Source organism: Erithacus rubecula (assembly GCF_903797595.1).
Source record: "Erithacus rubecula genome assembly, chromosome: 1".
Taxonomy (NCBI): domain Eukaryota; kingdom Metazoa; phylum Chordata; class Aves; order Passeriformes; family Muscicapidae; genus Erithacus; species Erithacus rubecula.
The window spans coordinates 93262217-93282167 of NC_136658.1; the positions used below are offsets into that span (position 1 = coordinate 93262217).

The 19951-nt window shown below is 37.3% G+C and overlaps 1 protein-coding gene across 6 annotated transcripts in view; it reads right to left on the reverse strand.

Moving 5' to 3' along the window:
* The window catches only part of MID1 (midline 1), a 230489-nt gene that overhangs the window by 38248 nt on the left and 172290 nt on the right, over positions 1–19951 (reverse strand). For all 6 annotated transcript variants that reach the window (XM_079307975.1, XM_079307977.1, XM_079307976.1 and 3 more), the window contains exon 3: positions 5004–5099. In XM_079307975.1, coding sequence (XP_079164101.1) covers positions 5004–5099 — 96 coding nt within the window. The remainder of the gene's footprint in view (positions 1–5003; positions 5100–19951) is intronic.

Here is a 19951-nt window from a genome sequence, read left to right on the forward strand (position 1 = left end):
ATAAATGTAGCTGCTGAACAAGCATCTTCACAAAAATGGAAGATAATGAGGCAGAGGAAAAAGCAAATTTCTGTGGAGTTCTTTTCTGAGTTAGCTGCAAAGTTACCACTCATATTCCACAGTGATGGTAAACACTTACCTAGCCTGTTGCTCCTTTTCTAGGGAAAAAAAAATCCCCAGCAAAGCAGATTCCTTATTCCAAAGAATTTATATTATTCTGAAGGCCATTTGCTGAAGTTCAGACACCAGGATTTACATACAGGCTTTCCAACTAAATTTTCCTGTTGAGAACTTCTCAGTTTACTTGAGTTATGACAAAAAATAATCCCAAATCTCAAGGAGTGAGTACCATGAAAATTGGTGAAAACAGAGCACTCACTGTTTCTTATTGTGACAGACAAAGCCTCTTTATTTTTCAAGTGTCCTTTGGGAATAGTATTGACAGCTGAGTTTTGATTTTGCTGTCTCTCAAATAACAGAAATGCCATACAAAAATTGATGGAGGCTTTTTGTTGCAAAATTTGAAGTGCCTGTCTTGTCGCTGAAGTCTTACTAGGAATTCAAAATTCCATTATTAAAAATTATTAAAATTTTCCTGTTTGGCTCATTTCTTTTTTTATCAGCCATATATAAAAACAGTAATGGCAGGATTTTTTTAGGTGCTGCCATCTTCTCTTCACTTATTTTGCACTACTGCTTTACACTGATTTAAAATAAGACAAAAGTGAGTGTTGAGTATCTGTGCTAGTGAAATAAAAGTTTTTTCAATATACTACTTTTTATTCAGGTGATTATACAACATGGCTATTAAAAACACCATTTGACACACAAAACCCCAAATTTTGACTGGGAAGTTTACACTGAGATTTTGCCTGCAGCAGATCTTTAGAAGTGGGCTAGGAACTGAGCATTTCTATTACATACAAAGACCAAAGGATGCAGCAGTTTGAGGGTTACATAACTAGAGGAAAACGCCTCCTTTTTATACAACCAAAAATTATTTTACAGTGTTGTCCAGAGTCTGCTTCCTATGACGTTTGGTGAATTCAAAACAAAACAAAACAAACAGAAAGTCTGAGATACAGATGCTATAAAGCTGTCTGCAAGAAAAAGCTATTTCCTTTCTCCTCCCCTCCAGATAATTGCTCCAATTTCTCCTCCAGCTGAGTTCAGATTATGTTTCTGTCTAGCAGATGAGAAGCTTCATGGTATTGACTATATAACAGACTATTTAATCATGCATTTCCTAGAAGAGATGAGAAAAAAAAAATCCAAAAACTAAACTCAAATTGCTTAGAAACAAAGTAACTGGCAGAAGAGGCTCATGCTCAAATTTGTGCCTTATGTCAATGGATTCCACGGTCTAAAAGATTTTTATACAGAAACCTCATCCAGTCATGGAGTGGAAATGATGACAAAGAAGCCAATTTTCACCAAAGGCCACACTGGGGCCCCTCCAGCACACAGTGGGACAGGGGGAACCCTGGAAGTGTGTATGGTGTGGCCATGGGAGTGCTGTCAGCCTGGGATTCACCTATAGTGCCATGTCCTGGACCATATATCGGACAATCCCGATATATGTTCTGGGAAGATTTATACAAGGCCCCTGCAGAAAATTTAAAGATAAAATTATCCAAGACAATTTTTAATGCTCTTAAGAAAGTTTTCTACACATACAATCAGAAGTGTGAACGCTGAGAACTAGGCCTACAAAGAAATACCTATCCAAGTAGAAGCTGTTTCTATTCCATTCTCTCAGTTTGTGGAGAATGCTCTGTTTTATCCTGTGAATGAGTTTCTCATTTCAGGCAGCCAGCCTGCTGTCCCAGGGGAGGCAGCCAAGCTGCTTTCCCTGAACAGAGTGAGGAGCAGAGCTGCCCCAGCAGGGCCAGAGAGCTGCCCTGGGTTGGGGGATGCTCTGCAGAAAGCAGCCAGGACTAAAGTGTGAGGTTGTACTTGCCATGGTCTGTAAGGAAGGAAAACAAAGCTTTCCTGATTAACAGCCTTCAGAGTTTCTGCAAAATCAAGTAATGACAGACAGGATTACAGAGGATGGGAGAGTAGAAAGACAGAAAAAATAGTGTAAAACGAAAAACATGTTAGAGATGTGTCTGAAAGATGAGTAGAACAAGTGTGTCAGTATGCTCTAAAGAAACAGAAAGATTGTGGACAAAAAAGAGTGTTACAGTCTCAAATAATCACATTTCAGGGTGTGGTTCCCTTTGAGAAAACCAAATTTTAAAAATAGTTGCCAAAAGCTAATAAACTAATCCATGTTAAGCATGAAAGCAGACATTCAGATGCTAAAATTATTATTATTATAAATTGCTTAATATTATACCTTAGTTAAAACAGTAAAAAATACAGGTTTGGCTTGATTTATTCACAAAGGTTTTCCTGCTGCTATGACCAGAACCACCCACAGGAATGCAAGATTGGAAACAAACTTCTTGAGTCTCCCAAGATCAGGTTCTCCATCAGGATAAATCCTGTCATAAATTGATAAGCTCCATCTAAAAATAGGCAAGATTTATGTCTCCATTGCTGTGATGAGAGGCCAAAGCAGATACCCCCTCTCCAGTGGCTGGAAGGTCTCCAGCTTCCAGATTATCAACATCACTGATCAGTCTCCTTTCCGGGAGAAAAAAATGAAAATGGCTATTTCAGAAAGGAATAAATAGTAGCTTTAAAACGTAGAGAGACTGGGATTTGGCCTTTGCTATGGATGAAAGTACAATTGGGAAGAATGCATGGGTGGATCACTAATCTGCCATAAAGCTGGTTCCTGGGAAGCCACTGACAGCTCACTTGGTTGATGAGAAACAGTGGCTTTGTGACATTTGGGTTGGCTGGCAAGGTTTCATTTATTCAAAGCACACAGAGCTTGTTTGCTGTTCATTTTTGGAAACATCAGCTTCTGCTCCATATCAAACCAAAAAAGACATTCCTTTTTCATTTTTCATGTAACATTGAGTTTTTTGGCTTATGACATTATAAAGGCTTATAAAAAATGTTACTGCTTATAGCTACAAATAAATGTTAGTGAGCATGACTTTTAAGTTTATATATCTCAGAGTAAAGTCTTGCTAAATTTCATACAAGTAATAATAATAATAATAATAATTTCCTTTCCTTCCTTGTTTTTCAAAGTTCAAACAATATGTGAAACTGAAAGCATATTTTCTCTTTTTCAAAACTGGTTTTAAAGCCCCCAAAATCAAAATCAAAATTAATTGAAATTAGGTAAGGAATATTAAAGTAGGTAACAAAAGTCTTTGAGTTTACTACCTATGTTTTTATATGTTTACAAATTATGTACAATGTATTTTACATTATTATCTGTAATATATCTAAAAATGAAAAAGAAAGCATTTGCTGTAAAACTAACTTCCTGAATCAGTTTTGACATTTCAGTGAGTTCATATGTAAAAATTGATACAGTCATTGGAAAATTTTCCTAGTATTTTCTAGTTTTATCTTTGCATTATTAATGTTTTAGCCAATATATTGTTTAATTCAATTTTTAATTCGGGTTCCTGGCTTAGGTTGAATCTCTCTCCTGAACATGCAAGGAGAAAAACAGTGTACTGACTTTTCAAAAATCTATGTCAGCCACAGTTTCTCCAATGCTGGAGATTTGCACATCATATCTGAAGTTTTCAGGGGGCTCTGAGAAATGGAGATAACTTTACAGTTTACTTCCCATCCCCACTTGCCCAATTTCCAGCACGGCTGAGGTCCAAGGTTTTGACTGAACTCATTTCTTAATATTTAGCTAATTTAAATGCTAATTAGCCTAATTTGATGAATAAAACACGGTAGGAATTCATTAACAGCTATGTTGTGCTTGCTTTATGTCTACAGAGAAATTTTCTGAAACAGGACTCCAGGGACAGCAGTGCATCTGTTACAGCTGAACAAGTTGGGCTCTTTGCAATACTAAACTTAGAGCTGGTGATATATTGTAGAACTGCAGAGAAGATGGAGCAGCAATTTTAAATTTTTCAGATCTGGCACATCTTGGACAGAGCCCAGCAAGGAAGAAAGAGGCCTTATGCTGTCCTGAGCCCATCTGCTTCATGGGGTTTGCTCTGAGCTTTGGGTGCAGAGGAAGAAATTCTGCCTTATCTCTGTCTCTCAATACCTACTAATGTCATTTCAGCTGCTCTGCCTGCTGTTAGTGGTGCCTATATAAAGAAATTAAACCATTCCCCAGATGTCTCACACTGTGGATAGACTTTTATGGTTTTATTGAGCTCTGAGAAGTTGGCGAGGCTCTAGAGAAGTGGAACAGACACAAACACAGATAAGATGTGATTGGTTGGTTTGGTTTTTTAGGTTTTTGTTTGTTTTTGATTTGGGTTTATTTGCTTTGCCTTTTTTGGGTGAACTTTTACTCACCTTTTCTTGGTGGGGGGAAGTTGAGATCCCACCCTGCTAAAGATTTTTTTTGATATTCAGAGTGGAATATGTAAGTGAAGCAACTAAAAGGCCTGTAAGCACTGTCTTCTTTGGAAGATAAATATATTTTGTGCGTGATATGTGAGTGCAGATATGTACTTAGATAGTTAATTCCGATTTAAAAAAAAAAAACAAAGACAAAAACGGTGGTAAATAGGAACTTAAATGAGGTTGGAATCTATTGTTTTGCCTTCATTTCAACCTGTAAATATTTCTTTAGCTCACAAAGGACAAGGAAAGATGAATGTTACAGGCAGTAAGTTGTGTTCAAGTATAGTAGAGGTGGAGGCCATGACAACACACCATAATTAAAACAGGACAGAAAGGAATGTAAAGTAGGTTATCTGTATTGAGAATACCACTTATCAGTGAGAAAGCTTTAAGTCAATTTACCATTATTTAAATTAATTTCTTCACTTGTTTGTTTGGTTCTATTTGTTTTGTTAGGGTTTTGTGTGTTTGTTTGTTTAAATGTTTTCTCCTGGATGCTAGAAATGAATGTAATTATGTTTATAAGCATTTCTCATGGAGTCAATACTCACTTCTACATGTTGACAGGTCTGAATGAGTTTTGCCAGAAGAGTTTCCAGTTCAGTATTCCTCTTAATAAGGTTGGTGAGGTTACTCTCCAAATTTTGCTGTTAAAATAAAAGAAAAAAAGAAAGAAAGAATTTAATACTTAGGTAGATATTTGAAAAATCTATGTTTCTGAATATTTGAAAAATCAGGTATGAACATGAGACTTTCATATTGATATGTTTCATGATGTTTGATTAGATTAGATATTTTGTCTATACAAGACAAGACAGTGAAAAAGCTCAAATTAGGAGTGAATTCTGGAAAATAAGTTTTCTAAGGATCTAGTAGTAATTAGATTAAGCAATTAGTTTTATTCAGGAAGAAAAAAAATGAGTAAGGAGAAGATCAGAAAAGGCAAGAACATTTCCCCAAAAGAAATATTTATTTTAGCTGAGAACATTTTTGACTCCTTATTTTCTGCTTTGAGTCTAACATCTGAATTTAAAAGCCTGCTGCTAACTAAGGTCTTGGAACTGGTCAGCAGTTTCTTCTTAGAATTTGAAGTGCTGGGGGAGTGATCTATTTGATTTTATTCCTTAGTTCAGCTGAGTTATATTTTTAAATAAAGAATTATAAAGAAAAATATCCGTTCTATGGGTAAGAATGAAATACCTATTCACAAACTCTGCCTTCACTAACTGTTCTTAAGAGAGGACTTGTGGCATATTTCTGTGTTTATCAACTTATTATGGCTGCCATAAATATCTGTAACTGTGGTAAAATCCTTTCCAGCTCACAGATCTGAGACTGCATCCTGGCTCCCTGTAATTGCATGGAAGATTGAGATCTAACAACAAATGTTTCAGCCCCCCTTCTCCTCCCTGTATCCACAGGAGGGAAACCCAAGCACATGAGGAGCAGGTCTGTGACAGCTCTGACCCACTCCCTGGAGCTACTGAACAAGAATGCCAGAAGTGGGTCCTGTGCTTTTCTCCTCACAAGGGCTGAAGTGTCTCTGCACAACCTTCATTAATTTCAACCCTCCTCATCTTTTATTAATGACCTTCTTTTCTTCACACAACTACTTTCCCTCTGGTGTATCTAGTCTATCATTTCAGTCCCTGCAGCTACCATTAACTTACCTGACTTGTATAATCCTCCCCCAACTCCCACCTCCATACACACATTTACAGTGTCTCTGTGTGTTTTCTGGTGCTGTAATTCCCTGCCTATTTCATGCTGTTTAAAACACCTTCTTCTTTGCCCTCCTATTCTGCACCTGTGCAGCTCCCTTCCCATTTTTGCATGTTGCTACAGACAAATGAAGAAGACAGTATTTAATTGCTGAATGACACACACTTTGGCATGTACCGGGGTTGATGCTGAAGGCACTGGAGAGCTGTCAGTTCTGTTCCACTAAGGAAAGCACAACATTTTCATGGCTTTATGTATATGACCCTTCCAAGAAGTGTGATGGGTGTTTGAGGTACATAATTTTGGCATTTTCTTCCCAGCAGAGCCATGCATACTGTGTATGACAAGCTCTGGCTGTAAAAATACCTTCTACACTACGTTTATTTTTATAACCCATTAAAACAAAGAGAAACATTTTTACCAAACTGCTTGTGCAGGATCCTACATTTCCATAAACTATACTGTGAAGGATCCTAATTGCAAAGGCATGTTGGCTGTGCTATCAGATGTCCCTCTGTAGGGCTAAGACTCACATGCAGTCAAAATATCACATATAGTTGCAATACCAGATAACTTTTGCCTTCAATAAACAATTCCTGCATTCAAATGTGCAAATGCTCTTGAAATATTATTTATAAGGCTTCTTAATCTTACATAACAATTTTTACATATTTTAATATTTTACACTAAAATGTTTCAATTAAGATTGTGTATTCTTCTTTGAGGTTATCTAATTTAAAATGTATTACTGAACACAAAAATACTAGCAGTTGATACCTATTTATACTATGAAGAAAAAATGTATTCAAAATGGTTGTGGAACACTGCAATGATTTTAGATAACTGAAAGTAATTTCTCTTCAACTAAGGCCATTAATACTTGAAGAGTCAGCATTTTCCTCTGAAACAGAAATGTATTGACCCATAGATTATATATAGATTATTATATTCAGGATATTTCCAAAATCTGGATATAATAATCTATATTCCTGTATATATGTATATATTGGATGAAGAACAAAATCTTAGAATAAGTTTCCTATCCAGTGACTATAAATATAAACCCATTTATATTACTATGGCTTCACATAGGTCTCTTGATACCTTCTGCATTTCCTGACCATGAAAATGGAAGAAAACTGTGAAACAAGTGAGCAAAACTAAGCAAAGCCTGAGTAAAACTGGAATTAATCCATTTCCATGCTCTATCTCCTTGGACTGTGTAATTTTCAATACAGGAAGTCTGGAATTTTGTTTCCATGTAGTTTAGTATGCAAGAGATTGGGGTTTTTTTGAGTCAAGAATAATCATAATTTTGTTAATTTTTTGTTGAAGAACATCAGTTTCTATTAATGCTTTACCAGATGACGAGAACCTGGTGGCTGCTGTCTGAAATTAACGTAAATCTCTCCAGTTTCACTAGGGCAGTACTGAATGGCAGCTCTTAAAAGTGAGCTGATTTGAAAGTTTTAAATCTCATAGAACTTGATCAATTCCTGCAGTATGGTTATCCAGATTGTCTCTTGGCAGTATCTTCCTCCAGTACCTTCCCCTATTATTTTCTTAGACCACAGAGCCACCTTAGCTGCCACATGAAATAAAGTTGCAGAGCTTGAGCTCTGCCCTCTTTCTTTACTCCATATAGGGGGACATAGAAAAGGTCTGAACATTTAGCTTTCAGAAACAGATGTTTGCTCAGAGACTTTCCAAAGTGTTGCAACCTCATTTCTCATCCACACCAGGAACTTCCCCAGTTGCATAAGTCAGCAGTGCCAGATTTGAAGGTCTGGCCAACTTGGAAAATTAATGTAGTTGTTGTAGACCAGAATTCCTGGGAGAGTGATTTTAGCCAGGTTTGAACTCTGAAGAAAGTGTGCTATCACATTATGATAAGTGCATGTGAAAATGAGTAGCAGAGTAACCTGATTCCAAGTATCTTCCTTCTTCCCACCTAACCTTCTCCTGCTGTTATGTTGGGCAAACCAAATTACAATTATATTTTTGATAATGTTCTAGGTAAATCATAATTTCTTAAACATTTGCACCTTCCTTTTCTTATTTTTTTGTCTGTTGCTGATTTTCATTGTTATTAAAAATTGATCTTAGAAACTCTGGTGTTGTTTTTTTCTTTTAAAGAACCACAATAGTTGCATTTGCTCTGTAGACAGCTCCACATATGTTAATTCAGTAGATGCAAACTGCTCTGAAAAAGTGAAAGCGAGGCTGAATTCCTGACTTACCAACGTAGATCCAGCCCAATATCTTGACATTGCATGCATGCTCTGAAATTGTTTTTACAACATCCAATATAAAGAGAAAATCTTACTGTCCATTTAGCATGGTCTGACAATTACACAACATAAATATTCCTATAATCTTGGCATAAATCCAAGAAGATAAAACCATAGACATGTAATTGAAAAGGACAGTTAAGGATGATGTTTCATTTTGACTGTGCATGCCTATAAAATTATATGATCCAGGGACAGGAGTCTAAGTTGGAAAAATTAATGCTAAAACCTAGAGCAAGGCAACTCAGTATTGATGACATTTTTTAAGCTGCTGTCGAGCACATGATCATGTTGCTGCTGAGGTCATGATCATGTTGCAGCAACAATTGCGTGAGGCTTGTGCCCTGATTGAAGTGGGAGGTCAGACTAGATCATCATAATGGTCTCTTCCAGCCTTTAAATCTATCAGTCTATGAAAACCAAATGTGAACCCATGCCCTTTGCCAAATTAGCAGTCTCACGCAAAGCATTGCTTGTCTGAAATAAGAAGGTAGCACAAACAGATAATGCTAAGCTACTATATGGGTTGGAAATGCTGTCAAAATAAATTAATGTAAGCTTCTAAAGAAGAGAAATGCTGAGTTGTGTGCTCCTGCCTTACATCACAGCAGAAAAAAAAAATAAAAAGCATCCCCAAAATCATCTTCTCAGAGACATTTTCCATAAAAAAGTGTCTATTTAAAAAGCCAAAAAAAGAAAACAGATTGCTGTCAGGTACAATGGGATTTTCAATTCTTTTTGAAGTAAAGCAACTGTATTTTTCCTATTAAAATATTGTGTTTCTTTCCACTGGTAAATATAAATAGTAATTTGAATTTTACACTCACTGCTCACTGCAAAGCTTTGAGAACTGGTCCATTGAAACTGTTGCACGTGCTAAGACACACACTATGGGATGGTATATATAACAATAATCCTGATCACCATTTATATCAAATACCTTGTAAACAAGACTTTCAGCAGCAAGCACTGACTTCAGTTTGCATTTCCCCTGTTCCTGGTGTAGAACTGGCCAGAGTAAAGCATATTTTGAGGCTATCTCCTGGTTTAAAGCAAACAACTTTGCCTAGTGGAAATTAAGTTTAGTAATTGCAAAGGTTTCATGAGAACCACTGTCCCCCTCCCATCACCTCTTTACAGTCAGTCAAAGTGAAACAGTTTATACATTTCCAGACTTGGTTAAAGTGTGCAACTTAAAGCCACACAGTTACGCTGCTGCAGATCAGGAATAAAACATTACAAAGCAGGAGTGTGATCACATTCTAACCTACTCAAGCCATCAGGGAAACCAGAGTGGTTGACATGGCAGATCAATCTTTAGTACTTGCAGGCTGGTTAGAGATCATAAATACACTCCCTGTCACTAACACAGTGATGCAGACACATCTTCACTGAAATGTTTTCCTCCTGATTCAAAGGCATTTTTCTGCATGTGCTCCAGTTATATTTTCACCTCATCATAGGGACATACCCCATGAACTAGTCCTGTTGCCTCCAGGACTTCTGTCTAACATATTAAAAAAGTTGCCAATCAAATCCAGAATAACTGCCAGAATATCTAGGGCTGTTTTGAGCCAGGTTTGGGGTGTATGTGAGCTTAATGCTTCCTTTGGTGTTCTTTATTTAAGTGGACACGCCAGGTTCACATGGAAAAGCTTAAACTAATTTTTATTCTATGTGCTTGTCCTGAAACAGATGACTACTCTTCTGTAGTATTCATGTGATCAACTCTGTATTTCTCCAGCCAGGGAATGGTAACATTTTAATAGGAATGATTGACCTCAAGTCTCAAATGTGCAGAGACTGACAACTGCACTCCACATTCCTATGTGTAAGGAAATAACAGCTATGATGTTGATAGACTCCTGGGGACTAGGATTTTTACCTCACATCACAAGGAAAGACCCATGAGATACTACACTGTTAATTAATTGTCCAGGACTATTTTTACTAAAAGTGCAATGAAAATATCTGCATGGGAAGCCATTATGACTCCAGTGATGTTAACTAAGTTGAGTATTGAATATTTCCATATTTCATAGGAATGTCACAATTTTTTATTAATCTCTATTTAACATGGGACATTGTGAAAACTAAAGGAAATCCAAGCACTTAGAATTCTTGACCACATAAAATCTCTATTAACTGAGAAAGCAATATTCTAGAGAGAACCTCCAATTACACTCTTGTGTCTCTGCATGGCCATGCCCTCAAATATACCAGGGGTTCTTGCCATTTGCAAGTGTAGTTCTGCCCTTTTATTTAACAACATTAATCTGTCTAGGGAGTTGCTCTTCAGTCTTCCTTCACTGCTTCTTCTCTTTTGGAACAGATTTAGCATCGAACCACATTAAAAACTCAAATACAGTTTGGACTGATAGGTGAGTTAACAAAGGTTTGCAAAAGTGTGAAAATATATTTGAGACCACAATATACTTGACCTTTTTTTTCCTGCCTCAATGCAGGAGTCAAACTGGAAGCTGAAGTGTTAAAAGAGCACAACAAATACCAGACACCCTGAATTTAATGCATGCCATTAAAGACTTATTGTGGCAAGCTAGAGGGCTTATAAACTCATTCTTTTCCCTGTGGGCTAATCCAGTACAATGAAGGGGGTTAAGGACAACTTGAACTATTGCACAGCTGTCCTGCAGCACCCTAGCTAAATGTACTTCCAGCCTCCCAGGACATGGAGTGTATTTAAAATCAGGAGTTCAACATGAGCTCCTGCCCACAAGATGCACAATGTAATCTTGCTCAAGCAAAATCTGGGAAATATTCGTTCCAAAACCTGAATTTTTTCCACAATTGTCCATGCAACAAATGACAGGCATCTATATGAAAACAAAACAAAAACATTATCTAAAGAACCAATATTTATGCAGTGTTATTAAAGTCCTGGTTTCTACAGATATCTACCTAAACATTTCTGAAAGTTGTATTTATTTAAGAGGTTTCATTGTGGAAAAAAATCTGGGTTTAATCAGTCAATACACATTACTGCATTTTGCGGTTGAAAAATTCCATCTTATCTAAGCGGGTGTGTGTAAAAACAATTCAGTGTTATGCAAAGCTGGCAGGTTAGAAAGGGCAGCTAGATAGCTAAGAAAGGGAGAAGTCAAGGTGGTGATTTAGGTAACAGTGGTGGAGCTGTCACAAGCCTAATTCAGCTCTTTCTGCTGGCCTGTAATAAAGCTGACACTTGGGGCAGCTGCACCCTTCTGCATTTGTTTCTGAGCATAGCAAACAGCACACTGAAGGATATTTATTGATTGCTCTCCTGAGGATAATAATTGTCCATCCAGGGAATGAAGCTGAGTCCATCTCCTAGCATGGCTAGAAGGTCTTGCACACCCAGGAATTCACATTGGCTTTGTCTAACAGCACTTAAGTTTTCCCTAGCATTTTGCAACTGGTAAAGGAAAGAAAAGCATACCAAGAAGACACTCAGCAGTATCATCCTCTGTAAAGGAAAGAAAAGCATACCAAGAAGACACTCAGCAGTATCATCCTCTCTTATTTAATGTACAATACTAAAGGCTTTCCTTCCCTTACCTCATCAGTGCATCCAGCTCCATTCCCAGACACCCTGATCTCCCTCACTACTCCTACTTCCAAAACATGCTCATAATTTCACTTCATTTTTCTGGTGATGCTGTGACCTGTCCAGCTGCTGCTGCAACATGCCTCTCACCTTCTCCTAGACTTTATGAACCTGAGTTGAACTCAGTTTCTGGCTCTTGCTTTGCTGGCAGTGTATGGTGCCAAGAGTTTCTGGGAGGAAGGTCTGAAAGCAATATGGATGGTCAGAAAAATGCTCAAGGGGTGAGGGATGCATGCTACAGACAGCAGAACAGCCAAAGAAAAAACTCCTTCCCCTGCTAAGATAATATTTTTCACTCCTTAACAGAGTGGACTTCCACAAAGAAATTAAATAATCAATTCAGTGTTAATCCAACTATCATTTGAGAGGCCAATAATGCAGGGATGAGTTATTTTTCAACAGTCCTCAATATAGTATATGCAATGATTAAAAAATCAAACCAGGCAGAAGCAAACATTCTATGTGGAAGCCACAGCAGACTTGCAGTTCACTTATCTCAGCTTTGCAGATGATCACAGATTTATTTCACTTTACTAATGTGATTTAATCAATTTGTATCAACTGATGGGTTGTTCATGCTAGTATGAACAATTGAATGAGAATACTTCAAAGTAGTGAATTTTAGCTCAAGAAGGTATGTTTGCAAGTACTCCTGTAGTTTCATTTTACTGTGCTTCTCTAATCACTTGCAGCATGTCTGAGCATAAAACATAAGCCAGTTCTACTTCATAGATAATTGAGATCCCATGACTATATACCAAACTTTATTTTCTGTATTTTATTTCTGATTACACACAGTTTGAAAAGAAAAACTGGAATAAAACCTCTATGAGTTAAGAATTATGGGATTGTTCCAGAATGTTTGTGATATCACCACAGAACTCTGGTCCTACAAGACATTTAAAAATATATTTAAAAAAATATTCTGCTGTAGTTTGCAAGGTGAAAGATCATATCATATGAAACCAAAGGATGTTTGTAAGGGAAAAAGTGCAAGTACAAGCCCAGATATGTGCACCTGTAAGATTTCAAACTCACAAACACAGGTCTGTTTTAATTTCTAAAACATTATTTTGCAATCTTCTGAGTTAGAAAGATTTTCACCTGAAAGGCAAAACACAAAGAAAAGGCCTGCTTGTTCTCTAACAGAACTGGAACAATCAATAGCAGCTCTGCATCTTCTAACAGGAAAAGACTTTGAAAATTTTACAAATTAAATAAGGATGAGATTCTTTGTTTATGGAATTAATATTAAGTATACAAATTTGCACTAAATTTAGTCATCAGAAAAGAGAACATTTAATCCTCAGAAAACAAAAGCAATTTATAAGTGCATATATATACTAGATTTCCAGATTCTGCACCTAAGACAGAGCAATCCAGGCTGTGTGTACTGACTGGGGAATGAGAGGCTGCAGAGCAGTGCAGGGAAGGGACCTGGGGGTGCTGGTCAATGGCAAGTTGAAGATGAGCCAGCAGAGCCCTGGAGCCAGGAGAGCCAACCCTGTCCTGGGGGCACAGCACGACCAGCTGGGCAAGGGAGGGGATTGTCCTGCTCTGCTCTGGGCTGGGGCAGCCTCACCTCCAGGGATGGGCAGCTCTGGGTGCCACAATATCAAAAATCCATCAAGCTATTGGAGACTGTCCAAAGGAGGACCATGAGGATGATCCAGAGACTTGAGGGGAAGCCAAATGAGGAGCAGCTGAGGACACCTGGTCTGCTGAGCCTGGAGAAGTGGAGGCTGAGGGGAGACCTCACTGTGACCATCAACATCCTCAGGAGGGGAAGCACAGGGGCAGCTACCAAGCTCTTCACTCGCATGACCAGTGACAGCTCACAAGGAAACAGCATGAACTGGGTCAGGAAAGGTTTCATTTGGATATCAGTAAAAGGTTTTTCACCCAGAGTGGTTGGCCATGGAGCAAACTCCTCAGGGAAGTGCTCACAGCACCAAGTTTGACAGAGATCAACAACCATTTGAACCAAGTTCTCAGGCACATGGTGGGATTGTTGGGGTGTCCTGTGCAGGGCCAGAGCTAGACCCAATGATTATGCCGGATCCCTTCCAACTCAACATATTCTATGATTTTATGACTTTGAATGATTCACAAAGAATCTTAGAATTTTTCATCTTATCCATTCCAGCATACCTAAACTGAGGATGCATAACTGAGCTAGTCTTACATGGCCTGCTGACCTTTACATCAGGTGGGATAATAGAAGTAAAATGTAGAAACAGCTTGCCTGAAACCTCCCATATAGCTTTGCTTATTTTTCTGTAAACATTGTAACCATAATATGACAGGCATTCAGGTAATGAAAACTAAACAACCTTACATTTTGCTGATAAGACTAGCAATTTAGAGAGAAGTGCAAATCCAATTATTCCTAGAGAAAGAGACAGGGAGATCTTAACGTTTCATTTGACATATTTACATAATGTGACCAATTTATACAGACTCTCCCCCAGACAAATTATTAACTTGATTTATGACAGCCTTTGAAGTTTTGCCTACTCTCAAGGCTACCAAACTTTTTGTGCTGAAAACATGAGTCAATGCTAATTATATAAGTATGCTTTTCATGGCACTTTGGGAAGATATAAAAACTGTAAAGCACATGGAAGCCTCAACTTGATGCCTTCAATTAATTCAGTTTGATTTTGATCTCAGACAAAATCTTCTTTGGAGAAAAGATATGAACTTGATTTACCCAGTGCATTATTTCACATCTGTATTTTCTACATCCATTGTTTCTGAGAGATGAGCCTACATCCGTTGTTTCTGAGAGACAAGCCTATAGATTTTGTGAAAAATACCTTCTCTTTAGCCATATAAAACACATAAAAAACCATGCATCTACACAGGTGCTGATACATGCTCTGTAAAGTGAAAAGAGTGAGTAATGCAATGTGCAAGAAGTGTAAAGAGAGGACAGAATATTCTCTGGTGTTTCTGCATCCATCCATAGCATTTTGAGGTCACACAATACTGATTGAGTGCTGAGCCTTATTTAATGTACAACAACTTTTAATTTTCCTCCTTTTTTCATTGACTGAAGTAAGATCTCTTCTCCCTGGATAAGAGAAGGCTCAAAGGGCCTTGTAAAAATATCCCTATACATAAAGTGCATCTACAAGCAGACCATGTGTTCACAAGCAGTCATGCTGAGAAGATAAGGAATAATGGGTACAAGTTGCACTGGGAGACATTTCAACTCAATGTAAAAAAGCCATGTTTTATAAGGGGGAACAATAATTTACTAAAATAGCCTTCCAAGGGACAAGGGAGAGTCCTCATCACTGGGAGTCTTCAAGGTGCAATTGGACAGATAGTCTACACAGTCATCTAGGTTCCCTTTTCCATGAAAGGTTGAAACAGATCATCTTGGGAGGTCCCTTTCAAAGTGGGGTGCTCTACAATTGATGATTTTTTAACCACTCTTAGTTAAAGAGCTGTGTCTATAACTGATTTATTCTTTTGAGTATGGCTCTGTGAGCATGTGCATGGGCATGTGTGTACATATGGGTGTGTTTTAGCAAACACTCCAGTGAAATCAACCTGCAGGTCAGCTTGGCCTCTCATTCTAACTCTCTGAGCTTCATGGCTGTGTTTTGAGCTGATCATCCCAACCTGGAACTATTTCAATTATACAACTGTTCCCTGATTTTGAACACTACAGTGTCATTAACAGTCAAAAGTGAGATACATACACAAGAGGAGAATTGACACCTCTCTGATTCCTACTGGCCTGGTTCACACTTTCCTGTATCTCCAGATGCTTGGAAAACAAAGCCTGGCAAGACTTGCAAACTCTCAGGATGTCAGGCTGTCCCAGAGGGGGGCCTTTGACTCCTCAGCTCTGCACATGAGCTGGTTCACGCTGTGAAACATGTAAATGTGTGAGATGGCCAAGAAATAATGGTGCAAATAGCTGAGGAGGGGCCAGAAGAACCATGCCCTATATTGCCTGTGTAACTATGTCAAGAGAGGCTCTACTCTCTAAATTACTGTTACACTCTGATAGCAAAAAGAAGTTGGTTTTGGTAAGCCTTTCACTGTGTTGTAACTGTTTATGCAGGAGATGGGATATTTTTGAAATTACATATTCTAGATAATATTACTGAATATTGCAATGTCAGTTCCATTAACTTCAATTTTTTTCATTTGTTTCTGCCAGATTGGTTCCTATTGTATGTATAAAACTAGCTTTTAGACATGATTTTTGTAATTAATAGGAAATTAATTTTACTTTATAATTCAGTATCTCAGTTTTCTTTGTTTTTATAATAATGTATTTTTTCCTGAAGTTAACAGTGACGCAGACCTTCCAAAGTCTTTGTTTCCATAGTAACCATCTCACTTCAACAAAAAGAACCAAATCACATGCCAAATACATGAGGCCCTAAAATGCTTTAAATTTCTCATTTAACTAATTAAACAAACCCTGATAAAACAAAATTTCTTAATAGAGATAAAAGAGTAATGTTGCCTACTTTGTTCTTTCCCTGTATGAATTTCAATTAGTTTTACAAGAGAAAAACATCCTGATCCTTATTTTATAGATTATTCAATTTCCCTAATATCAAATGCTTCTAAAGAAATATGCACTAAAGGCTATTTTAGTTTTCCTACAGAGTCCATGGGCTTTGAATGAGAGTCACCAGAAGCCAGTGAAGTTAATGAGGCCCCTTCCATTATGGATACTAAATGCTGGTAAAATTTTTGTTCAGGCAAGTAATCTGGGCACTCCAGATAATGACTATTACTTGTTTGTTAGAGTGGTATAAGGTATTTCTCAAACAATCTATAGATGGCTGCTGAAGACAGCAAAAGCAAAGATTCCTAGGTTTGGTATAACAGAGGTATGTTGCTTTTGCCACAGTCCATTGACATGTGGCAAGATAAAAACTTACTGGATGAACATTATCAATTCAGACTTCTAGCCCCTTAGAAATATGTTACAAAAAACCCCAACAAAAAACCTGCCTTGCTGTTGAATGTAACTTTGAAACTGCATGACTGAAAGAAGCAGATTTCAATAGTTCTTGATGGGTTTGTCCAGACCTTTAAGGTTGTCCATTCACATTATTAAATATGTGCTGTGGTAGGTCTTCACTGTATGACACTAGCTGCTGGGTGCTTTACAAAATAAATAGAAGTCTGCTTTGTTTCATCTTGCAGAGTTCCCTAAAGGTAACCTCAGAAATGCCTTAGGTACAAATGAAATTTGTACATCAAAAAATGCTTTGGAGACTCAGGGTCAAACAACTAGCACACAAATCAAATGTGAATGAAAGAAAGAGAAGAGAAATGAAAGAAAAGGGAATCACAGTAAAAGCAGTGGATTTCACAATTTGGTGATTTTCTTCAAGCAAACTCTGTATTTTGGAAAAACAGCTGTTAACCCTGACTACTGCAGAAAAGGCCCCGTGGATCCTGTGGACAAGGAGCTGACCATGTGCTCTCACAGCTAAGGTGGCTGCTGCTGCTGCTTTGAAGGTGTTTAAATGATGCAGAGGTTGCAAAAGAAGCTGTGAGTTTCTAGCCTTGAACACAGTCAAAATAGTCACTAGGCAACCTGTCCTCCCTGTGAAAGGGATTGCTAGACTTCCAGAGGTCTCTTTCATACTAAATTATTCTCTAATTCTGTAATTAAGACACTTACTTTTATAAATCATAAATATTGCTGAAATTTTGAAAATCTATAGATAGTTGAGCCATAAATAATTTTTATACAAAGAACTTGATGAAATATGTTTTTAGAAGCTAAGTTTATATGACTTATAGTACAATTGACAATATTTTGTACATTGGACTGCAGTATTCAAAGTATGTTGTAAACCATGACTGAATAATATGAACACATAGCTTTTTTTATTACCTTCATTTAATCTATTCTTTGAGTTTTTATCTTCTACATGATATCACGCTTCAGTGAATAATATTAATTTTGGGTTGTGTACAGTTACAAACACACTTTTTCTGCTTCACCTGGAATCTTTGAAGAAGAACAAGAGTGTAATTTATTAAGGGACGTTTTCAGTTTTCAGTGCACTTGTGAAAGACAAATAAAAACAAAGCAGGGATTGCAAGGCATCTTCAGCCTTACCTATTTCATGTACTCTACTAAATAGAGAAATCTGATTTATTTTCCATCATTCATCATTGGTTGAGGCATCTAACCAGGGGTGGAAGAATTGCCACTGTTTTTTCAGGACTTAGTCTGCCAGCACATGGCATCAGACAGTTGTGGTTCATGCTCCTGGGCTGAGCTAACGGGGATGAAAATTTCAAAGAGCTTTAAATTAAAAACCCATTAATGGAGAGGACAGATTCAGACTTGCTTTTAACTGCTTTTAACATCTACTTGCTTGATATGAAAGCTGTAGGGCAAAGGGAAGATAAAGCCTTAAAATATGTGTGGATTGCTTAACAAAGAAGTAAAAAAGAAATTAACATAATTTAGTCCTATACAGTGCTAGAAAACTGCAGAGACGGAACCACCTACGAGAATTACAATGCTTATATAAAACTTATGCCTACTTTTCAGTTTTCCCTGAATAGCCTGGCTGCCCTGGTTTTCTCTACCCCACTAAATTGTGCTTTTTTTTTTTTTTTCACAGTCAAAAATGGTTCATAGGTGAAGAGAAATCCTTAAATCGTTGAGGATATACAGTATGGGTCTCCTAATTAGGACATCCTGTAGAAACACAATTTTAAAAAAGAACAGAGAAAGGGGAAAGAAATACTACATCATACTTTTCACTGAAAAATGCCCCAATTAAATAAAAATACAAGCTAAAACCTGCACACTCTTCATTTTTCCCTAGAGGTCTTGCATAAGGCTAAACACATTTTCAGTTTAGACCCCCAGATTTAAAAAAAATGGTGTGCTATTATGCATCAGAGCTCTAATTAGTCATTTTGATAATAACAATGGAGTTTATAATTTCACACCAGGCTGATCATCACTTGAAACCATTTATTTCAGCTCAGTACATCCCCTGTTAATTGGAATGTTTTGCTAGTGGTGTGTTCCCTTTAAGATACAGTCTTGTCATTACAGCCATTAGGTTTGACCTCTTCTCTTGAATCCAGCCCAGGAAACAGCCATGCAGAATCCATGCATATGGATAGCTGGATTCAGATACACTAACTGTGTCTTGTTCTTCTGTGAGTTATAGGTTAAATAAAAGAATTAGTATGCAAAATGTTGCAGTCTGTCTTGCATGAGGTCAGATTCTGCAATTACTTTGGTCATACCTGTCCTGAGAAAGCAGAGAGTTTATAATGTCTGTTTATAAAGTCTGTCTGCACCAAGCTTTTAAAAGTAGTTTTGCTATATACAAAGGGCTAAATACAGACATTGGTTGAATGTTAAGAATCACATAATTTCAAGAGTTGTAGCCCAGTTCATAACTTATCCTCAACTATTTAGAATATATTTCAGACTATTTAAAGCTATTACTCATATCAGCAAGGATTGAAGCTTATGTGTATTTGATGTTTCTCAACATTAGATCCTTATTTCACATACTGCAATGTCAAACTTCAGTTATATCAGAATAAATTTTCCAGTTGCAGTATTTCCCTAGCTTGATTTTACTTAATTTTCATTTTTACAGAAACGTCAGATAAAATCTCCAGCTAATTTTGCTACACAAGTCACAGAAAATATGCTGCCATCAATGATAAAAAGTTGTGCTCTGCTGCTTCAGTGCTTTGAAATCTGGACTTAAATTTGGCAGATGTTTTTTGTGCCAGGTGCATGCCTTTTTGCCTTTAGCTGCAGTCCCTCTATGTTCAAACAAGATCTGAAAAAGCGGTACACCATGGTTTTACAACTAAAAATTCTGAAGAGTGACAACATGAGCTGAGC